Below are 24,396 nucleotides of genomic sequence, written 5' to 3' on the forward strand. Positions count from 1 at the left end.
ACATCACTGTTTCCCGAAAGCATAGCTCCGTTCAAAAAACATAACGCGTCGCAATGTGGAATTTGCAAGAGATGCGTGGGCACAGATGACGTCGGCTTTCTGGCTCAACACCTAAAACGGGGTAGGGCCCGGGCTATTTGTCATTTCTAAACTTGCCCCGACACCAACAAGGGAAAGTGTGTCCATTAGCATCACGCTCTTCCTAATATTGTAGAGAGGGAGGGAGAGAGAGGGAGAGGAAGAGAGAGAGACAGAGAGAGGACTGTCTGAGCATGGCCTCTGCCCCAGGAGCGACCTCGCTGACTCACAGTGTTGTCTTTAGGAGGGATAAAACTCTTCTTTGTGTGGACAAGTTCCAGGGCTGGACCGGACCCAGTTGTTCGTTTTGGGCCTGTGTCTGCAGCCGGAAACGCTGGTGCTGTATGAATGGCGCAGTATTAAAGCTAAGCTGCCGGCCTTATATGCTCTATAGGGGGAACAACGGTTTGTTTTCTGTACAAGAGATGGATCTGAGAATAGGAAGAGGCGAAGAAAGAGGAACAGCAGTGTATCTAAGTCTAAAATATTTCCGAAAAGAAGGTTCACATTAAAAGTGATTCTGCATTTTTCGATATCGTATTTCCATGAACAAAAAATCGCTGAAAAGTTTTGACTTTTAAAAGCACTCTTGCGTTTTCCCTCAAACAGAACAACACAAACTTGCTGTTTGTGCCAAAAGAGGAATGCTAGGATGGAAAATTTATTTACTCTAGGAACATTGGATAAATGTTCCACAACGTCTCTGAAATAGAAATGGACATCATGGGCTTTGGAGCTGGACTCCATCCAGAAGTGCATACAAGGAGCTTAACATTCAGATAACATTATACGACTATTATGGGATGGAACAGTTGCAAGCAGCTGCATCAATCATTGTCAAGACATTGCATAACGTTTTTAATGTGAAAAATGCCGACACGCCTACACATGCATGCCAGCAGTGGAGACGTTTTTTTAATATATTTATACCACTGTGTCCACTGTGGCTATCATCATTAATCTTTAAAATGTATGTCAAAATATAGAACAATATTGACTTGGAAAAACACAAAGGTATCTTAAACGTTAACATTCAATCCAAGAACAATTTACAAAAGTTATGAAAGCTTTCAAAACGTTTATTTATTTATATAATTGTGAATAAAAGTGTGTTTTTGAAATGTCATAATAAAATAGCTGATATGAAAGTGAGTGTTTTATTGAGTGTGGCGTACGCAGTCTAGTTTGCGTTGATCTCATCCATCATGATGTTTGACAGTCAGAGCAGGAGCATTGTTTTTCAAGGCCTTGGATTCAAGGTCAGCTCTTTGGGGGATAACTTCAAGAAGCGCTCTGTCAGCTTCTTTTTTTTTTACAATACCTCACAAGTCTTTTTGGCAGAGAGCTCCCACATGTTTTTTTAACTGTTACAACCAGTGATTGCCAGCACTGCTCCTGTAATTTATTCAAGAGGTACGACTGTACAGGCGCTTTCAGAACCGTCGTAACAGTATAAACGTGTTGAAAGCGAGGGTATCGGTTGAAATGCAGTGTGAGACGGGTTATTAGGACAGCGTTGAAAGATGGCTTGAGTGGTAGGGACGTATTTAAAGTGTCTGGTTGACAGTTTCAACTCCTCGAATGCTATGTTCGCTGGAAGGTAGGATTTGTAAATGTAAAAAAGCCACCAGTGCTAAAAAAAAAAAGAGGGTAAAACGAAACAAACTCAATGACCCGGAGATGAGACTGAATGCTAAGAGTTAACGTTTCACGTTGAAAATGTTTACATGGGTGAAGCATTAGCTCAGAAACACGGTGTTCTCTGGTAATCATAGTACTTTGAGGCTGAAGCGGTACCAAGATAAAGGGGTGGTTATCAGCTATAGTTTGGCCAAGTGGTTGGAATTATATATCGTGTCACAGCTCCGGAGGAGGAATGAGGCCTTTGGATGGCAGTTACACAACTTCCTGCAAAGAAAGCTTGTTCTGTTTGTGAAACATAATTCATATGCAGATTATAATCAAGATTTAATGCAATTTTTTTGCTGCACATTTTCCCAGAGCATCACGAGGAGCGGCTTTTAACGCTTACAAAGTTGCGTATTGTATTCCCAGAATACAATCTAGGATTTCCATAGGACTTTTTCATATATTTTTTGTTCTATAAACAATCCCTGGCAAGCCAGACGATGGAACAAGCCCTGGCAGGCCAGCAGATGGCATTTCCTATCTCGCTATCTGGTTTCATATCCAAGATGATCATGGTCTCTTTCTTTTTGCGTCCAACATCAACATTACAACACCATCTGTGGATCGGCAGATGAACACTGGCTTTTTGCGAAAGCCATCATCCAGAGAGAGAGAGAGAGAGAGAGAGAGAGAGAGAGAGAGAGAGAGAGAGAGAGAGAGAGAGGATAATCAAGGCTCAGGGAGAGCTGACGCAGGAACATCAGCAGGGTAATGGAGGGAGCATAATGTTTCTTGTTTCACCGTCACCTCCATGGCTGGCTGGAGAGAGATAGAGGGAGAGGGAGGGAGAGAGAGAGAGAGATGCTCTATTGGAGACCGAGCTCCTTTCAGTAGGCCGGTCGGCTGCCTAAGTTCCTTTGTATTGCCGTCTCTTCTCTTTCTTTATGTTCGGGATCTCCCTGAAGATAATCCAGGAAGTCGAATGCTAGCTTCAATGTGAAGTATAGGCAATCGTTCAAAGCATGCCGGTTTTTCCTATAAAGGCCGCACGGTTGAATAAAACTCTTCCATATTGTCCCCGTAGGACAATGGGCTCGTTGTTAAGCGGAGCCAAATCCCAATATGTGAAATATTTTGGAAACATGTCGGGTGGTAACTTAACTGCACTTCTGTTTTGGTTCACAGGCCGTCGAGTGCTCCCAGCGCGCCAAAGGTAGGAACCTCTTCTCTGTTTGGTATTCCCGTTTCAAATAACGGCCGGGAATACCGCTTGATAAACGACATTGTTTTGAAACGGTATACATTGTACTTCATCGGGAGCGATGCGTCCCTGTGCCCTTCTGAGAGGATGTCAGCTCACAGTTTGACTTTCCACTGTGTGTGCCATGTCTCATCTCACCATCGCCGCCTAGTCCTTCAGGCTCATACCACAGCATGGTGTCAAAAACAAAAAACAAAACACCGCTAGCGTGTGAGCGCCCGATCCCAGCTCACCACGCCTGTGATGCGTTCACACCGCCTGCCTGCGTTTGTTTTTTCACCCCGACTGCATGTTGTTGTTGTGTCCGTCCATTGTTTTCCCTTTTCCGATCCAGGGCGAGACTCAGGAAATCATTAAGCCCGTTCCCATCCCCCATCCCGCCTCCTCCGCCCCCATCGCCCGGCCGTCCCCCCAGCCCGCCAACGCCGCCTACAACAAGACGGCCCGCCCCTTTGGCAGCAGCAGCGCGGCCGGCGGCGGCGGCAGTGGCGGCGGCGGCAGTGGCGGCGGCACACCCCCCCCGGTGGTGGCCTCCATCCCCTCCGCCTCCTCCGCCTTCACGCCGGCGGGACCCTCGCTGTCGCCGCAGCCCCCGTTCCCCCTGAGGTCCTCCGGCCTCGCCCCTCCCCCCGCCGCCGCCACCGCCAGGCCCGGCTCCGGAGGCTCCTCCCCCTCCGCGTTTGCCCCACCCCCCTCCTCTCGGTCGCCCCACACCTCGTTCCCGGCGCGCGCGCCGGCCCCCGGCCCCGCCCCGGCCACCCACCCCGACGTGCCGCAGCCCTCCGTCTACAACACGCCCATCAACCTCTACTCCAACGTCAACGCCAGCGAGGTGGTGATGGGGCAGAGGCGCGGCCTGCCGGAGCAGCAGTCCAACGGGTAAGTGCTCCTCCTGCTGTGGCATAACAACCCCCCCCCCCCACCCCCCAACCCCAAAACCCTCACCCCACCCCCCACCCACCCCCACCCCCTCGCCTCGCCTCACTTCCCTTCCCTTCCATCCCCTCTGTGCCTCCAGCTCTCAAAAACCGACAAAACCCCCAACACATCCCCTGTCACTCGAAAAACTAACAGAGGACACATCCCATAAACCATCGCATTACACGCTGATAAATTACAGGGTAGAAGAGACATTCCCCCTTTCTTTTCTTTTTTCCGCCAGCCGTGCTATGGGCGAGCGGCATGTAAAAACAGCGGGGCGGGCGGCTAGCTGTTGCTACCGCTCGCGCCATGTGGGACCAGTACAGTTGTGGAAGGCCATGCCAAACCAGGGTATTCTGTGTGTCTGCCTGTAAGGCACCAGTGGCCTGTCACCTGTTTCTAATTAACCGCTGGGCGCTGGTAGGCTTTAGGGGGAAACGGGAACAAGGCTAAATTTAGAGTGGCTGGCTGGGACATAGGGTTTGTTCTGCTACGGTTTGACTTCTGGATTGGCTGGTTGGTTGATTTTTTGGCAAGTGTGTTAGGACAAATGCACCTTTGAAGCATTGATTAGGCAGTGGTAAATCATTTTTCGTAAGCAGTTATAAATGATTTATAAGATAATTAGATATAGTTTAATTAATTAGTTAATAAGTTAATCATTCACAAACAATATCTGTTAAGGCTGCTTTGTTTAAAAACAAATTAAAGTATTTTGTGCAAACTCACTCAAGTCTTTATAAATACAATATCAAGGCTCAAGTACCATTGCAGCAGTACCAAGTAATACGTAGTTTTAAGGAGTTAGGCATATATAAACCTCACCTTAAATGAACTTCCAGAAAATACTTAACTAATGCTTTATAGCAACCTGAAATTACATTACTTGAAGCATTATACTGTTTATGAAACATTATTAAAGACGTATTTTGTAAATCATCAACAAGCCATTTTCTCAATATCTTATTTATTATTAAAATTAATTTAGGGACAATGGTTTATAAACCCTGAACTCAGTATGAATTCACTATTCCCTACTGCTTTAATAATGACAAAGATGCCGTTGTTCTTAAGCGCTGCCCACTTTAGAAATCACCTGGAAGAAAAAAGAAGGGGAGCCTCCAGTGTAATTTAACAAATGTCCGACAAACACTTGACAAAAACCCGCCGCACGCGTCTCCATATTTGTCGAGTGCTCTGACACTTTGTAAACAACAAAAGAAGGCATTCCCTGATTACAAAGGGAGATAATCCTTCATGTCCCACGGGGCCGACGAGACGGACAGAGAGGGGAACGGTAGGTACACGGGCGCTCTCCCTCCCCCCCGTCTGTAAACACTTACCGTTATCACTTACCGTTATCACCCGCCACCATCATCAGGGTTCAAACGAGTTTGCTGAAAAGCGGGCGTGGTGAGGCTGCTGACGAAAATGATGATGCTGGGGGTGGTGTCGTTAAAGAGAGCCCGCGTGGGGTGTGGAGAGGTGCAGTGTCATGAAGAATGGCGTGGTGTGCATCGTGAGTTGCACTCCTGTGGGGGGGGGGGGGGGGCCCGCACAGCGTCACCAAAGGGAGGGCGAGAACACGTTTTGCTGCACGGTTTGGTGTGTTTGTGTGCGTTTTCTGTGTTGAAGGCACTTCTGGTTCGTATCAGCGCATGCTCTCAGAAGGGCTATTTTCGGATTAAAGGAACGATTTTTAGAATCGTTATGTTTTACCACCGTTTTAATGAAATCATTATTATGCTTTAAACCCTGTTCTGCCCGGTCTCTCTCTCTCTCTCTCTCTCTCTCTCTCTCTCTCTCTCTCTCACATGAACCTTTTTTTCCATGTACCTTTTCTCTCTCTCCAGGGGGAAGTGAACACGGCGGCCAAGTTAGTATTTTGTGATTGACATCTGCCCACTGGTGAATCGTTGCGTGGCATGGTTTTTTTTTTACACTCACTCACAAATTGCCCACTCATAACCGTCGAGTTGTATGCTTGTTTTAGAGGCACACTTTGAAGTCCTCTAAATAATTAGAGTTTTCGCTCCAGTTGTGCTTAGCTCACGCTAAAATCGCTCGTGTTGTCATCAGAAACGACCCCCCGTAGTAGTAAGTCAGTGCTGAGTAGGATACAGTCACCTATAATAGGGCTGTAAGCTCCTCAGGCGCAGTTGGCTGAGCTGGGAAAAGTCCCTGGCAGATCTCCATCTATCTTCTCAGTGTGGTGCTGCGGCTGACGCTAAGCCCCTATAAGTCCACACGAATGATCCACTTTGTCTTCACTTTGTCTTAGCAAGGTGGCGTGGGAATGGGATCACCCCTCAATGCTTCAAGCGTTTTCTCACACTCAAACACATGTAGAGGCTGTAAAACGAGCGGCTCGGAAATTGGATAATTAATTGAATGGAATGAACTTAACAACAGTATTGAGGTGTGTGTTTCAAAATGACTAATCAATATAAAGAAAAGGCAATTTATTTTGTAAATGTGGTATTATTGATGATAACCCTAATCCTATCCCTAACCATAACCCTGAACATTACGGAGCTCTCTCTAGCTCTTTACCTCCACCTTGTGGCCAAATCTAAGATATGTTGTTTTCAAAAAGATCTTAACGCATCACTTATTCCCCTCTCCACCACGATAACTTTTCATTGTCATTTATTCCCTTTTTAAGGAAATGAATCAGGTTACTTTACCACAGCCAAACAGGAAATGAAAATGCAGTTTGAAGCAGTTTCACTCTCTGTCTCTGATACTGTAGCCGGCTAGTCCTCCGGTGTTTTTCTTCCCCCTAATAGCGAGGCTAACTAAGTATAGCTTACAGTTGTTGCCATACCTTCCATCAGTGTGACCTTTACAGCGACCTCAACGAAACCCCACTTTTTGGGGTCTAATTTGGGGTTTCGGTTCCTACGCCACCTTTTAACTGCTTTCCATTCTGTGCTGTGAACGTCCCTCTGTAGAAACCCACCACCGACTACTCCCAGGAGGTAAAACCCCAAAACTATGTTCCGCAGAAAACTGAATCCAAATCCCTCTACCTAAAATGATTTAACTTTTTCACTTCCTCGTTGAACAAAGAGCACTTTATTTGCCGTTTGCGTGTGTTTTTATTTGACTCACCGACTCACTGGCTGCCTTTTGTGTCATTTGTGTCAAGTACAATAAAAAAAAGACACACTTTGTCTTGTTTTACCATTTCAGTGTGGCGTCCCAGTAGAATATGTTCACCACAGAGAGAGAGAGCGCTCCAGCATCCGTACAGCCTAGCAGCGTCTCTTTCTCATTATCCTGTGTGTGGCCGTGCAGGAGAGCTGAGGTCCAGCCCGAGCCGACCCACGGCCTGGCCCTGAGCGACGCCAGCAAGAAGCGTCTGATCGAGGACACCGAGGACTGGCACCCCAGGTCTGGGACGTCCCAGTCCAGGTCTTTCCGCATGCTGGCCCAGCTGACCGGGACTGAGAACGGTGGGTACTGGTATACGCCATGTGTATATCTCGTATATATCATATGCATATGCATGGAGACAGGAGACTCATGGTTTAACATCTGTATGTATTGGTTCTGGATGCATTTGTGTTTTTCTACTGATATTTTTATTTTTCGATATTAGTTTCATCTTTCAACATCTTATTTTTATCGTTGTAGTTTGGATTTGTAGCATAGGCGTCACAGCAATTTACATTTTAGGGATCAGTTTATTTGAGGTCGGTTTATTTATTTTTTATTTAACCAACCATTGTCTAGAGAACATTTTATTATTGATTGCTGTCGGGATGCAGAGAGAATTTCAAGAAATAGGACAGAAAATGCTTCTAAAACAAATGTCCTACCCTATGCTTTACTGACTATTGATGTTAATGTCAATGTACTGTATGTGATGTAAAGTTTATAATTTCGTTGCTTTATATCTGAATGTTGTTCCTTGTTTCTTCTTCCTGCAGATGAAGCCCCACAAAACAGTGGAAAAAAGTAAGTAATCAGTAAAATGTTGGTGAGTTTCAGATTAAATGTACAGTATATACAGTAATTGCTTTACGACCTCGGTTTACTGCATAGGTTTGTTCATAGAATTTGGTCTGTACGGTTTGAGTACAACACTATATATCCTGGAGAGTATGATGGTTTAATCTAGAGGAAGTCATGTTCAGAGGAAGTCTCATTTGAAAACTCTAAGTGGCTCACATCTGAATGGTAGCAGTTAGAAGCCAGCTGTAACCACACACACACACACGCACGCACGCACGCACGCACACACACACACCTACCCACAGACACGCACACACGCACACACCTACCCACAGACACGCACACACACACACACATACACACACACACACACACACACACACACACACACACACACACACACACACACACACACACGCACACACACTTCTCTGTAATGAGTCAGCCTAATTCATAATAACAGTATTCCCTTCATACGAGGACCAATCAAAGTCTAGGATTGAGGGTATTTTAGTAGTGATGCCGATTAGACCAATTACACTAGATTTAGATTTATTTCCTTCACCATAAGGAAAAACCGCTCAGTAGCATATTATAGTCATTATCATATAAATGTGATTTTATCATCCGGTCCATATTTAAGCCTTCAAATGTAGCTTTGTTGGGACTTTCCTGGTGTTTCTGTTGCTGTTAACCTCTGCTTTTCTCTTTTCACGTCTTTGTTATTTACCAACCTTTGAATTATTTTCCTTTCCCCTTCATTAATCACTTGTTGCCGGGCGAATCAGGCTTTCCAAGCTGGATGCGGAGGTCATAGGTCACAAGTACAACAAGCTAAGAGACTGGCACCATGGGGTTTCAGCTCGGGTGCTAAATGTGTAATAGAATATGTTGCAGTTTCATATTTCAAGTTCCACTTATTTATTTTCAGCCATGTATTACTAAGTGTGATGTTTTAAAATTATTGATTATACACATAGAAACCTGTAGTAGATAATATGGCATTAAAAAACAAGTACACAAACCAAAGCCAGATATTTCTGCGTGATAAACTAAATATATATACAGTGGTATATATATCCCACTTTACACTTTACACTACTCTTTTCTTTCTATGTACTATATGTATTGTCTTTCCACCTTAAATACTCTGTACCTAGCTGTTTTAAGTTTGCTTCTCTTCTATTCTCTGCACTAACCATTGAATATTTTAACCGTTCTGTTATCATACCTCAATAAAAACCCCTTCCAGCAGCTGGTCTAAAACGTTTTCTTATTTCTTCTCTTTTCACTTTTTTCCTATCGTTCTTTCTGTCTTTTCATTTCTGGGAGATATGCCATTTAAACGATATGGCTTTTTGAGTGGGTTTTGCAATGGGATTTTATGAGTGGTTTACGTTCCTTAAAGATAACTTTATCTCACTCAAGCCACCTTGATGTAGACATTTTTACAATCGTGTTAAAAATCTAGTCATAAAACATTGGATATTTAAAAAAAAATCAATTTCCACTTAATGGGAATTTATTGCAGGCAGACTGCCTTTGGCTCAGTAGCGTTCACTTGTGCTGGAGCAGATAGATTGCAGTAATGTTAGAATACGAATAAGAATATATATATACTATTATCCCTCCACTAGGATAGTGAACATATTGCTGGATATTGGGTTTTTAGATCAGATCAAATTGCTCTTTATTTTCAAGGTAAGTAAGTCGGGCAGGGAAACTGTTTTGGATTTATCTACTAGGATCCAAAATGGTGTTTCTCTTATAGGCCTTGATTAGATTTCTGGTAATGTAAGCGGCAGGGCTCAGCCCAAGCCCCTGACAGTAACGGGGTCTAGCAAATGGGCATTAGGAAACGAAAACCCCAAAAAGCTAGTGTTATATCACTGTAATGTCCCACATCTGTTGAATGGAGTGATTTCACACGCAACAGCCCATTGTGGGCCCACATTTCAGCATTGGGCCAAATCAAATTTTGAAACAAGTCAAATTTTGGGAAACTTGTTTTCTAAATGTGCCTAAATGATTCATCAGTAAGTACACAGTCTCATGTTGCTGTATCTTATTTTACCTTTATTTAAAAAGGAAGCCTCTGCTACATTTGACGGTTGGGTATTTTGTTCCCTAGTGCTATCGTTATCTTCCTTGGTGGACGGCTCCCTAGAGAGTAGCCAGCCGTGGATGCGCTAATTGGATTCATCTGACTGTGGTTTTCATCACAAACCGTTTCTGATTCAATCAAAGCAGACCGTGATTGGCCTGATTACTTCAGTGTGTTACTGAGCTTCCTGCTAATTAAATGTAATGGATATCGCCTATCATCGCCAAGCCCGCAGTCAGTCCATTATCGTGGAAGGCTCTGTGTCTAAATGAGGAAAAACAATGTTTTGCCATGGCCTTACTCAAAGGCCTAGCCAATGGGGTGACACCAGCCCTCTTGAGATGGGATTGGTCCAACCAGCTGTCCTTTACTTTTATTGGACATTTGTCAAATATTGTTGTCACACATGATACAATCTGCCATACAACTCAAATGACAAACTGAGTTGGCAAACACATGAAAAAGGTCACTTGCAATTTCAGACTTTGAGAAAACGTCTCAACTAGGGCAGGTTATTGGAGCAGCATCACAGGAGAGGGAGTGCTGTTGTAACGAATATAGCACGACTGTTACGAAGCCTACGAGGCTGTAGGCCAGAGGGCCGCAGATCACCGCGCCCAGGCAGATTAGCAGCATAGCAACACTTCGCGTGTGATATTGCTTTAAGACAACCGTTGACACTAATAAGCGACAACAGATTGTAATTTGTGTGTTTAATCAGTTATCCGGCTCCGCCAACACACACAGTTCCGCCACTGGGACTGGGACTGGATTGTTGCCAAGCAACACATAAACATGTCCCTGCACGCTAGCTCGCTACGGTGTGTGTGTGTGTGGTCTACAGTTTAACGCCGGCTACTTTGTATCATGTACATTTATTTGTATGTATCTGAGTCTGTTGACGGTCGCTTTGGTGGCATGTGTGATGCCACCGTCGCTTACAAAACGTACTAGACGGTTATGAGAAACACCTACAGTGCACACCAGTGACACATTCACACCAGTGCTGTTATATTCTATAGCAGCACTCATGGAATGCCCTTTGTCCAATCAAATTACTCTGAACACTGTCGAGCACATCTGTGCACAAATTTCTCTGAGCTGAGATCTGTAGAGATCTATAGAGATCTAATAGAGATCTCTTCTCAGAGGGGTAACCATGGTGACCGGAGGGCTATCCACAACAGAGCTTGTCTCGAATGGTTTTCACAAGCACACCTCTTGTGTGAATTTCTGATTGGCTGACTGATCAGCCACTGCTGAAGGCCTACTATATGAAAGTGTGTGTGTGTGTGTGTGTGTGTGTGTGTGTGTGTGTGTGTGTGTGTGTGTTGTGTGTGTGTGTGTGTGTGTGTGTGTGTGTGTGTGTGTAGAGAGGTCATCGAAGACGCCGCGCCCAGAGCCTACACCTCTTCGGCCACCAAGACCTTCTCCAAGACGGCCGGCTCCCCCAGGAACGGGACGGGGGTGCCTCCGCCCAGGTTCAACGGGCCCCCTCCCCAAGGGAAGCCCGGCGGCCAGCCTGGCTCTGCGGCAGGTACGGTCACTCAACCCCTCAACTCCCCGGGCATCGGAGGAAAGGCTGGGTCTCCGTTCTGAGGAGGCTTCCCTCTATAGAGCTTCCCTATAACCGATGGCCGTTTAGGAGGCTTCCTTGTTAGGTTCCTACTTTGTGAAAGTGTGTCACGAAATGAGATGACGACATGAGAGGAACATGACGTTAAAGGTCAAGTAAACTTGGCTGTTAGACGATTAACAATTATAATTATTAGTATATTGTAATTATGCCTTGCCTTTCATGTATGTGTTTAAAAGATGACCTGTTGCCTATTTTTGCCAACTCTTTAGGAAGTCTTTAGGAAGCCGCGATTTAGACACAGCCAAATTCACTAAAGGCAAACAAAAATGTTAACTTAAAACTGGGGTAACAAACAAGAGCACAGGTACCTCCCCACTGGCCTGATGTCAGAACCAACCAATAAGACCCAGCTGCGCTCTACTCAGATACATGAGGGTTCCAAGCGATGCTCTGGAATATAAGCCTGACATCCTCTAAATGACATGGACATAGATAACGTATAAATATATTTTTGGTTTTACATTGAAAGGTGAAAATCGTACCATATTTTTCTGCATCATAATGCTACTGCAATGGTATCTGAGCTAGTTACAATAACCATGCACGTGTCCTTTTTTACCATCAGTCCGTTTTGAGGATTTGTATGTAGTTGCTTATTTGAACCACTAGGTGGCAGCGTAACTCTTCTTAAAACCTTGAAGAATAGCTTTGTATCTTTTTCTTTATTGAAGACTATAACGTCTAAACCATTTGAGATGACGATGTCTGTAATACAATAAGGGATAATCAGATCAGATTGTGGATTTTTTTTTCATACCCTAGTCAATTTGATTTTAAAATAGAGTAGCAAGTAGATCATACATAATGTATGATCAATAAGTTCCTAATAATGAGTTTTTTCTCCAAATGATTTCCCTGGCTTAAAAAACACTCTTTATGTGTGTTCATGGTATCAATTATATTTGGAGTCATATAAGGTCAACCCTGTCTTCATGTCTGAGAAAGCTAGATTTCTAGATTTCAACTTTCTGCATAGTGTTGCCACTGGTTGACAAAGCTCTGTATAAATGCAGTCCATTCCCCATTTACTAGGTTAAATCCTCTCTGACACAGATAGCGGTGGGTTGGGTGCCATAGTGCCTCTCCCTCTACTCTATACAGATACACAGAGGGGTATAGACTCACCAATGCACATCCGGTATACTCTATCACTATTTCATTCAGATGGAAAGACTGACAAGACTAACAAAGACTAACTTTCTCCTGCTACTTTCTCTCATCTCATCCGCACTTACACACTTACACTATTCCACATGATATATCACTCTCCCAGTCCATCCCTCTCTCTCCCTGTCTATCCCACCCCAGTGTGAGTCTCCGGTCATGTTTACTCTGTGTGTTTGGCGTCCATCGCGAGCACACACCAAGAGAAGCCTCCCCACCCCCCGCTCCACCTCACTCCAGCTTTGATATGCTTCACCTGGCTGTCTCTCAATAGCGTCTCTGTCTCTCAATGGATTCAACAACAACAACTACTCCCTTTAGTGGAGGCCTGCCCCGCCTCACAGCGTCTTCAGGATGAGATAGCGAGTGTTTTGAGAGGAGCGAGCGGGGGAGGCGAGCAGGGGACGGGGGTTGTGGGTGTATTTTCCCAGGTGTCTCCTCCACCAGCTTTTGGGAATTTGGGAATGTTTCCCCGGTGAAGAAAAATAGAGCATAATCTGTTTTGTGAACAGTGTGGTGCGGACGGACCAGATGATCCAGGCTTCTTAACGAGGTTATGTTTGTTCTAGAACACCTGCTGATTAAGGCTTCTTAACGAGGTTATGTTTGTTCTAGAACACCTGCTGATTAAGGCTTCTTAACGGGTTGAGTTTGTTCTAGAACACCTGCTGATTAAGGCTTCTTAACAAGGTTATGTTTGTTCTAGAACACCTGCTGATTTAGGCTTCTTAACAAGGTTAAGTTTGTTCTAGAAAACCTGCTGATTAAGGCTTCTTAACAAGGTTATGTTTGTTCTAGAATACCTGCTGATTCAGGCAAATTAACAAGCTTAAGTAAGAACACCTGCTGATTAAGGCTTCTTAACAAGGTTTAGTTAGAACACCTGCCAATTCACACTTCTAAACAAGGTAAGGAGTTCTACAATCAGGCTTCTTAATGAGGTTCACTTAGTTCTGAAACACCTGTACACAGTGATTGGTGAAAGGAGCTAGTCCCACACAACTACTACGACTACTTCTGTTACGATTGCGTTTATTCGTACTTCTACCACTAGTAACAATACTACTACTTCTCACAATGCTCATCAAATTTATCAAATGAAAAATAACAATTATAGATGATGATGATTATTATTATTCACATATATTACATGACCTCCTCCCCCCCCCCCCCCCCTCAGGTTTTCCAAAAGGCCTCGCCCGCCCGGCGCCTTCGTTTGGCAAGGTCACGGAGACAGCCCCCCAGGGTCCGCAGCGGCCCACCCCCCAGCCCCACCCCCAGGACCTGGACTCCCTGGTGCAGAGGGCGGAGCACATCCCCGCTGGCACCCGCACCCCCATGTGCAACAAGTGCAACACCGTCATCAGGTAGAGACGGGTGGTGCATGTTGTAGGACCATAGGAACGCACGTATCGTCACTCATTTCAAACCCCAAGGTCAAATCCATGGATTTGTTGATCCGTTTCATATTTTATATACATTTTAGGCTAGAATGTTTCTATAAATGTGTTAAAACACAACTCTCTGCAGGGGCTTCTCTCAGACTTAATTAGTGGCGTGATACTTCATTAAACATAATCACAATCTTTTAAGCCGGGTGTATAATGGTATCATGCCTCATTCACGTCTGTATAACGAAGCCCCTTTGCATGAACTTTTGCGGCTTTTAAACACAAAACGTAAAAAAAAAAAAAAACGTAACTTTTCCGGGGGTCCTTTCCTTGTCACCGGCCCACCAGGGGCCCCTTCCTGGTGGCCATGGGCATGTCCTGGCACCCCGAGGAGTTCAACTGCTCCCACTGCCACGGCTCCCTGGTGGACGGCGGCTTCGTGGAGGAGCGCGGCCAGGTGTTCTGCGAGAACTGCTACGAGCAGTACCTGGCCCCCACCTGCAAGAGCTGCCAGCACAAGATCCTGGGGGTGAGGGCTCGGGGAGGGGGAGGGAGGGAGGGCACACACACACACACACAGGCAGTATGGAAGGCCCCGCACACATGTTTAACGGGGTCTGAAGAGGCGAGGAAGTTGGGTTTATGAGTGTGGTCTGTGTAAGTCAATAGAATGGATTTAATATTTCACTGCTGTTATTAAAGGGTAGGGGGGAGATGGAGGGGGGAGGGAGAGGGGGAGAGAAATGGAGAGGGAGAGAGAAATGGAAAGAGAGAGTGTGAGAGAGAGAGAAAAAGAGGGTGGAAGAGAGAGGGTGTGAGACAGACAGAAACACATACATACACAGAAAAAATGCTTTATTTTTTATCACCTAAATTAACAAGCATATGCAGACTTACAGCAATCCCCCCCACCCCTCTCCACTATTCTGTGTTGTTGTAGGAGGTGATGAATGCCCTGAAGCAGACCTGGCACGTGCACTGTTTCGTATGCGTCTCCTGCAAGCAGCCCATCCGAGGCAACACCTTCCACATGGAAGACGGACAGCCGTACTGTGAGACAGGTACGGGACGGAGAGGGGGGAGCCATCAGTCAGAGACAACGTTCAGAATGAACTCAGGCTTCTGCCTCTTCTCATGGCTGTGTCGATCTCGACTTTGGACAGTAGGGTTTCCAACCCCCAACCTTTTCCGGCTTGCGAGCCAGTCACACACCATAGCTCTTCTGCCCCACTCATTTCAGTTCCCAAAATGCATGCAACTGTTAAATTGTGTATTTCTCAAAAGGTAATGATGCCAGGGAAGATTTTCTTTGTTCCATATCGTTGACGTATTGGGTTTTTTCGGGAGGAGTCACAGAACACTTTGAATATGCTGCGGTTGTTTAGAGAACTGCTATTTTCATGTCAACCATCAAGTACATCAGAGGTTTGCATTATCGCATGGTTGCGTTTAGGCTTACTTGTCTCGTGTCACGGAAAGACAAACATGTGTTTTCTTTGTGTGGTTTTGCCCGAATGGTAGGCAGATTATAATCACACAGTAAACTGTTACTTTAAACCAAACAATGTTTTTTTTATATATTTGCAGATTATTACACTTTGTTTGGGACCAGTTGCCATGGCTGCGACTTCCCTATTGAGGCTGGGGATAAATTCCTCGATGCCCTGGGCTTCACTTGGCATGATACCTGCTTTGTGTGTACGGTACGTACCGTGGAAACACAGAGGGAGCTATGTCAATCTTAAAATGATATCGAAAAAATGTACAATTAACTACCAACACATTTTAATAACTCTGTCTGTGTGTGTTTGTGGGTATGTGTGTGCTTGTGTGCGTGTGTGCGTGCCTGTGTGTATATCTGTGTATGTGGCCCATGTGCATGCGTGTGTGTGTGTGTGTGCTCCACAGGTCTGCAGTACCAGTCTGGAAGGCCAGGCATTCTTCTCCAAAATGGACAAGCCGTTGTGCAAAAAACACGCCAACACTGTCAAAATCTAACCTGTGCGAGAGCAGCAATAAGATTCTGGCCAGGGGGTCGATACCACGTTTGGGTCAGCGTTGATGTTTTTCCACAGTCCAGACACATTCTTATCAACTTAATATTATCTGGCTGGGTCACTTGTTTGGTCATGGGTTCTGCTGTCTAGTAGTTTGTTGTTTCTAGCATTGTAGCTGCATTTTGTAACTTGAGCTCCAACTTGCTATTTTTGGTAAGTAAAGTTGATTCCCCTGTGCAGTTTTTAAAGGGCTTTTCATAAATGTGTAGCCTTTATTCAGGTCTATTTATTTTTGTGCTAAACAACATGTTTTGGGTTTTCAGAGTTTATAATTTTTTGTGCACATCAAAGTTGACTCCATTGACAAGACCAATCAGTTGCTGATATTATGTCGTTCAATATGAACTTTTCAATGTGTTGCTATTCTTAAGAAATGTCCATGGCATGCATTGACAATCATGCGTCATGTATAATCATGTTTAAATAGTTTTCATCTTTTTCTTAATTTATGTTATTACGTAGATCATTTTGTTAAAAGGTTCATGGGATAAATCAACATATTTTAACCATGGCCATTAACCTCAATGGCCACCTGTCAGTGTTAATAATATTGTCTCTGTCATTCTCAATGTTATTTTACTATTGTCAGCCCATTTACTATAGAAGAAGATGCAATATCGGGAATGACCATTTTTAAAGATCTGTATACAGGAAAAATATACAGCATCACAGAAACGCGTTTTGCTGCATCATGTTCAACATTTCTGCCCCATGATTGTCCTTAATGTGTAGAAAACAAATGTTGAAATCTGAAGAAACTAAGTAGGCCTATGTCTTGCTCCTCTATCTGTACTTACATCAAATAAAAAATGAATTGTTGTATCATTACAATAATGCACCCATCTGAATGTATGCAACTCATTTGCCTAAGCAGACTTGTGAAGTCTGGTGTGTCTTGCATGGCGACCTCCAATACAAGCATCGACTAAGCTCCAATGTGATTAGGACTACGTGTGATGGTAATGCCAATTAATAATCCGCACGTCACAAGCTTGAGTCATGTGTGAATCGATAAAACATTTAACGGATGGAAATCATAGAATAAAAAACCTACATAGGCTAGTCACTCCTTTTAATACGCTGCGTGAGCAACAGACCAGCAGATCACATTATACGGTTGAGAAAGCTTCTGGACTGTGATTCAGTGGTCGTTATCTCGGGAAATCCAAAACCCCACCAGACACCTCCTCGGACGCGGAGCAGAACCTGTGCACTTCTCCAACACGTCAGAGGTGGGAGCCCTCACTCAGCCGGGCAGGGCATTGATCCACACGGCACAACATAAAGTAGCCCAGGTCCTACGCTCTGCTAGTTCCCATCTTTTCTTTACTTTGGGAAAGTATTTTTAAAGAGCGCTGTACAGATGTAGTGAGTGTTAGGCTACAACAACCGCAATAAAACCGGCAGCCTGGTCAACACAGACAGACAGACAGCGTACTACGGATCGACTGAATTGTCCTTGACGCGGAAAGGTATGTTTGTTTTGATTTGGATTCTCTATCGCGCCGTGCGCTGCTCGGACACCGATCTTGCTGTACATCGCAAAGCTTTCATCATTCTTAATTGTTGAACAAACCAAAGGGTATATTATCTTCTTGTGTATGCTTGTAATTATATTTGGTTTGTTATTGGCATCGGATGTAGGTTATTGTAGGTTACCCACTTAACCCCCCTGCGATGAGTTTGATGCTCAGCTGCTATCTGCCTACGCTATCAGCGGGACCCCGATAGAGGTTCTGAGAGGCTGCTACTGAGAGGCTGTGGATGCTCATCTCTGATTGGCACGATTATCCTCAAGCTGTAGCCTGTATCTTTGTTTAGTTGTAGGCTGTTTGTAGAGAGTAGGTAGGCTGAGTAACATGAGTGATGTTTGATTCCAATGCAAATTAACAATGGTGTTCAAATAGTTTCACATTAAGCTAAATGTTAGGTAAGATGATCTACCTTTTTCTGGCTCTGGCAGATCTTATATTTTCTGTAGCCCTATTTCCATATCAGAATGGTTTGACTCTGTCTGATAACAAATAAATGGAAAAATAATGAGTCATATGCGTAAGCATATATAGCTTTGTAATGTCTACTGTACATTTGCGTGAGAAAACAAAGCCATGGAAAAATGCAGCGTTAAAAACAAGACACATTCAAGTGCTTACCATGTGTGCGGATGTGTGACAAAACAATTATATTTTTTGCCTATTTTAGTCAGGTATTGACTTGCCAGTTTATATTATAGTGGCATGGGGAGAGGGGGGAGAGAGAGAGAGAGAGAGAGATGCTATCATAGGAGAGAGAAGGCCGACGTGTTTCTCTGTATAAACAACACCTGTGTGATTGTTGTTGTGGTTGTTACTGTTATATAACATACAGTGAATAATACTTAATAACTTTACTCCTTCTACTATGAATGACCTGGAGTGGGTTGAATGAATCCTTTTTGGAGTCATTGTTGTGAATGATTTGGGAAGAATACTGTAGTGTATGTTTTTAATCCATTCCAAACCTTTCTCTTGCACTCAGGATTTGGCTGTTTATGTAACGAAACCACACCAGAAGACTCTGGGAGGACATGAAATAGTGTCTCAGTTTAAACATTGGAAATTGTTGTTTGAAGAGCACACACACGTACACACACACACACACACACACACACACACACACACACACACACACACACACACACACACACACACACACACACACACACACACACACACACTCAGACACAGAAAGCCACACACACACACACACACACACACACACACACACATTCAGACACAGAAAGCCACACATGCACACACACACAAAAATACACAGCACACACATACATACAAACACTAAACTTAGCAAGATGCAACCCCTCACCCGTGGTTTCCTTGATTTTTATAATGGCAGGAAGTCAGTTCAGCCAATCAGAGCAGAGATCTCAGATCCATATTCATGAGCTCAATCGGGAACCAACCAGAGCATGGGAGAGAGAAGTCCAACTCCTAATGCAAAAGGCCTGTTGGGCATTTTGCAAAAAAATTGATCCCTGGCTCTTTTATCAGCTGCAGGAAGAGGAGGAGGAGAAGGAAGAGGAGAAGGAAGGGACAAGACGTGGGGGTCTTAGAGCTCATCTTGTTCCACTTTACGTGCTATCCTCCACTTTCCTGACGACCGCCTCTAGTCCATGATGATAATGAGCTCCTAATCTCTGGAGCCCCCCCCCCCCCCAATCCCGTTTGACTCTCTGTCTGGTCCGAGGGGGGTGAGGCAGGGTGAGGGATGGTGAGGGGGCGAGGGGCAGAGGGGAAGTAGGCCAGCAGAAGGCAGGAATGGCTTCAAGCTGTAGCAGGATGGTGCGGGGGTCTTCTGCCTGAAAGGTCATCGACCTCTGGGATAGAGAAAGTTGACATCCTGTTATTTGGTAGAGAACGGGATGGGGGGGGCGGGGGGGACTAGAGTCTCACAGTGCGGGGGGGATGGTTGACTGACAGTAGCTGTGAGTAATCGTAAACGTGAATACATGAAGTAATCATTTTCTCATTGTGTTAATGTGTGTATGGATGTTGTTGTACATTATTATGCAAAATTGTCTTTAACAGAAAACACAACAACAACAGCAACAACAACAACCGCAGTCTTTGGTGAACCTGGGATCGGCAGAGTACCAGAATGCGTCACATCTCTCATCTTCACCGCATATCTTTAGTGGGTGAGTCAACCGCTCATGCATTGGCATTCATCCATGAAAGGTGTTTTCACTTATGGTGGGACTTTCACTGACTTTCATACCTACACTAGTAGTAGAGAAATATACACTAGATAAATATGTTCTGCTTTAAAAGACCACCTACTAGGGTTGATGGAAAACGAAAAGGTGTATGCGTGTTTGCGCGAGCATGTGCACTTGTATGAATGTATTTGGGTTCAAGGTCAGTATTCTACACTATGTGGGTGATTGTAATTACCATACTGACAAACCACGAAGCGTATATTCGGAATGATGAAGGAAATAGTTGTTATTTATTAATTGTTTGTTTGGCAATGTATTTCGTCATTGGCCAGTTCAGAGTACAGACCTTAGACAACCATATATATCTGCCAATATCAATAAATCATTCAATCAGTATTCGATTGTCGTACATCAAAACAATAGTAAGCATCCACTCATGAGGATCCTGCAAAAGGCTGCTCTACACAGATTATTTGCTGACAAAACAATAACGAGAAATATTATGTTCTACGTGAAGCGGAGAATCATACACTTTGCGTCTGCATTTCATTGCCTGCCGTCTCTATGTTGCGGCAGAAGTCACACTAGACACAAATGCTCGGCTTGCACATTTGAAAGAATGCCTATTTTTCATAATTCATGCTTGTACACAATACATACATATCAAAGTGCATTTCACAATGCATGCCATGGGCCTGCGGCGGCTCACTGCTTCTAGTGGCTCGTATAAAGACGCATACATTCTCCAGCCTCCATCAGTGGTCCCACTGACGGAGTTGACCTGACACGCGGCCCCTGATACACACTGTGTCGGGCGGCTGTTTTTCACACCGAGCCGGCATCGCCGTGCAGTGGTGGAATTAGCATTCCTGTGTCATTACGCCAATGAACTTGCCACTGCAAGACACCTCATAAATAACATGAATACGCTGACTCTGCTCCGACACGGAGGCAAGGGCTGGTGGGGGAGGAGGGGGGGGGTTGTTTGAAATCTGCAAATGTAGTTTCCTAGCAAGGACGTATAGCAAAGCGTATAGCGTGTGTGTCGCAGAGACTTCCTGGGACGCTTCTGCATCTTACAACAGGGTTTACAAAGGGGCTTACAAAACAAGGACAAAAACGAATCACATTGATACCTTCTGCAGGTCTCAATTTACATTGGCGAACTGTATAAAAGGGCCAGAAATAAATGTGGTATGCCAAGGTGCAATTCTAGTCAGTAGCCTTGTCGTTTTTTCTTGTGATTGGATTGTGATCGAGTGGTTTCTCGTGCAAATAACAACACGACTGCTCTGTCTTCACGTCGGGAGAACACACTGTTGACTGTTGACCTCAACCTTTACCGGATTGTGGCCGACGAGATTCCTCTGGTCACGGGTTCCTCCGGGGCTGTTGGACGGCAGAAGGGACCATCCCAACCATGCCGATACCGGGGACACGCGCACGTCTTCAGAGGGAGAGCGGGCCGCGCCGACCCATGCTAGTGACCTGCGCGGGGGAGGACCAGCGCTAAGTTGTAGTTTGCGTTGCGGGGGGAAACACACACCCGTCAAGAATGTGAGGAATCTGTGTGTTAAAGTTCACACTGTAACTGCATCTACGGCCGGATCACGGCAAATCAAAGGCAGCTGTGTTGGAGTCTGGAAGAGAGAATGAAAGGGTCATATATATATATGTATATATATATATATATATATATATAGTGTCTCTTCTCTTTTGTGTGTGTATATATATGGGTGAGAGGCGTATATAAATGAACTAGGAATGATTGAAATAAAATAATAAATATACTCTATACATTGAAGATTTATAAATAGATAAAGTATTTACTGTATTAAGCACATGCAATGCACGTGTGTGTGTGTGTGTGTGTGTGTGTGTGTGTGTGTGTGTGTGTGTGTGTGTGTGTGTGTGTGTGTGTGTGTGTGTGTGTGTGTGTGTGTGTGTGTGTGTGTGTGTGTGCGCGCATGTGGCATGACTACGTCCTGCAACTCAGCGTCGTTTTATAAAAGGTCCCCACTATGGTAGGATTTCCGGGACCACCCAGCCTTACGGTACTCGCCACCTGTTTGGACTGAAAGCCTCACAATGTAACACGTTTTACTGTTTGTTTAGCATTATACGCAGCTGTTAAACGCTTGCTATTGCGCTGATAAAATGTTGGCTCAACACTCTCCACGAGGCACGCTTTTATATCCTCCCAGACTGCCCCCATCTGTAGAACTCGCATGCCTCGGAGATTCTTCATATTTCTGACGCTTTTATTTTGGGATCCGATCTCGGGCAATTACGATTGAATCTGTATCACAAATGGTTTCGTTCCAAAAGGTTTCGCCACACTGCGGGCGGTTTTGATTGAAACGCATTTTGAACAGTGAGTCCCGCTGTCGCAAGGCCAAGAAGTACGGTTTCGGGAAGCCTTTGTTCTTGGCCTCCTTGCTCAAAGCCATTACTCTTCCTGGTGAATTCCTTCTCCCAGACTAACTGACGTTGACAGCTAAGTACCGACTCTGACTGTGAGTGAGTGGAGGATGGGGGGTGCGGGGGGGGGTGCGGGTGGGGGGGGGGAGTCGTATAACACATGAAATAAATTTATTTCTCATTGAAAATTATTCACTTTTTATGGAGGCCCTGCCGTCTGTGATGACAGATTGGAAGTCTCTTTCATATGTGTGCTCCCTGAAGTGGGAGGACAGACCTTGGTGGTGGTGGTGGTGATGGGGATGATGGTGGAGGTGGTGGTGGGGGTATACCTGGGAGACTGTCTTCTTCTGCATGGGGGTGGCGCTGACCTCAGAGCTGTGCACGTTGCGGCTAGGAGGGTAACACTGGAGGGACAAGGGTGAGGGTGTGGGCGAGGGGGGCGGTTTGGGTGAATGGATTTTGCATGGATCAGGTTGCATAGATCATATCAGGCCCCTTCAAATGACCCTCATCATCGCTACACCAATTCATTAATTATAGACCGCATGGCATCATGGCCATGCAATGAGGAGCATGCAGAGGGCCGCGGGCTCCACTTCATGTAAAGACCGGGCCGGTGGCGAGGTCACGGAACGGACTGGGAGGACGGCCTGATTACTGCAGGAAGCAGGAACTCATCAACATGCAAACACATACAAATTGTGCTTTTGCTTTACTTCCTGTTCTTCCCAGTCTCTCTCCCATTTTGCTCTTTCTCTCTCTGACTGACTAACTGACTGACTGACTTACTGATTGTTTGACTGACTGACTGACTGACTGACTGGACCAGACCAGCGCGGTACCGGTCTTCATTCTGACTCTCTCCCCCCCCCACCCCCCTCCGTCTGCTGGCCGAGTTCTGGCCTCCCTGGTGGCTCCTGAGGGCCCAAGGTAGAGCAGAGGCTGGATCGCATTACATGGGGGCTCGTGGTCAGAGAGGCCGAGAGAGGTAGAGAGAGAAAGATGAAAAGAGAGAGAGAGAGAGAGAGCGAGAGAGGGGATGTGGAGAGGAGTAGGCCAGTAGTAGTAGTAGTAGTAGTAGTAGCGTCTGGATTGTTTTTGCAGGTGTTTTCGGGGGGAACAGACACACAGCTGTTAACTATCTCTACTACCGCTAGTACACACATGTGAGGCTACAGACAGGAAATATGCAAAACAAATTACACACGCCAGAGAAAATACAAAGAGGGGGGGGAGGGAAAGGGAGTGGAATGAGAAAAACAGGCTCAACACTTAAAAAAAAGTAGGTCATAAGGCACCTGTAGAAGAGGAAAAAAACACTTTTGCTCCCAAAAGATTGTATTTATTTTTGCATTAACAGTACCAGTGTCTGGATAGTGTCGAGATGTCCTTCCATCAGGAACGCGTGTGAGGTTAGCGTGGACCAATGGCGGCGCGGCAGTGTTATGAGTAGGAGGGCCACACCTGAGACCCAGCGGGGAGATTGGATTTCTGGCCGCTCCAGTCAACCACATCTGTTCAGGAGGATGAAGGACGAAGGCGGATCTGGGAAATGAAACTTTGTACGTGCTCACATACTGCCGGACCAAATGTTTTGGGGTGTTTGTCTGTGTGTGTGCGTGTGTGTGTGTGTGTGTGTGTGTGTGTGTAACTCAACAGCTGCTTTCTCTCTCGCTCTTTTGCTCTCTTTCTCTCTCTCTCTCTCTCTCTCTCTCTCTCTCTCTCTCTCTCTCTCTCTCTCTCTCTCTCTCCCAGTGCCTCTCTCACTCACTTTCTTTCTGTGTGTGTCTCTCTATCTTTCTACCTCTCTCTCCCTGTGTCTCTCTATGCCTCTCTCACTCTAATTTTCTCTCTCTCTCTCTCTCTCTCTCTCTCTCTCTCTCTCTCTCTTTCTGTGTCTCCCTATGCCTCTCTCTCCCTGTGTCTCTATCTTTTTTGTTCTGCGTGTGTGTGTCTCTCTCGCCGTCTTTCTCTCGCTCTTTCTCTGTGTCTCTCTCCCTCCCTGCAGCCACCTGTGTTCTGCGGGCTGCAGCACAGTAGTCCTCTTGTGCTC

The 24,396-nt window shown here is 45.2% G+C and overlaps 1 protein-coding gene across 1 annotated transcript in view; it reads left to right on the forward strand.

Moving 5' to 3' along the window:
• pdlim5b (PDZ and LIM domain 5b) overlaps window positions 1–17,061 on the forward strand; it is a 40,449-nt gene extending 23,388 nt beyond the window's left edge. Inside the window, exons 4-13 of the mRNA XM_084486883.1 lie at window positions 2,893–2,920; window positions 3,303–3,847; window positions 7,190–7,347; window positions 7,825–7,852; window positions 11,327–11,490; window positions 13,937–14,123; window positions 14,496–14,676; window positions 15,088–15,208; window positions 15,735–15,850; window positions 16,056–17,061. Coding sequence (XP_084343009.1) covers window positions 2,893–2,920; window positions 3,303–3,847; window positions 7,190–7,347; window positions 7,825–7,852; window positions 11,327–11,490; window positions 13,937–14,123; window positions 14,496–14,676; window positions 15,088–15,208; window positions 15,735–15,850; window positions 16,056–16,145 — 1,618 coding nt within the window. The 3' untranslated portion in view covers window positions 16,146–17,061. The remainder of the gene's footprint in view (window positions 1–2,892; window positions 2,921–3,302; window positions 3,848–7,189; window positions 7,348–7,824; window positions 7,853–11,326; window positions 11,491–13,936; window positions 14,124–14,495; window positions 14,677–15,087; window positions 15,209–15,734; window positions 15,851–16,055) is intronic.
• Window positions 17,062–24,396: the final 7,335 nt, after the last annotated feature.

This window comes from Micromesistius poutassou (genome assembly GCF_964030765.1).
Source record: "Micromesistius poutassou genome assembly, chromosome: 22".
Classification (NCBI taxonomy): domain Eukaryota; kingdom Metazoa; phylum Chordata; class Actinopteri; order Gadiformes; family Gadidae; genus Micromesistius; species Micromesistius poutassou.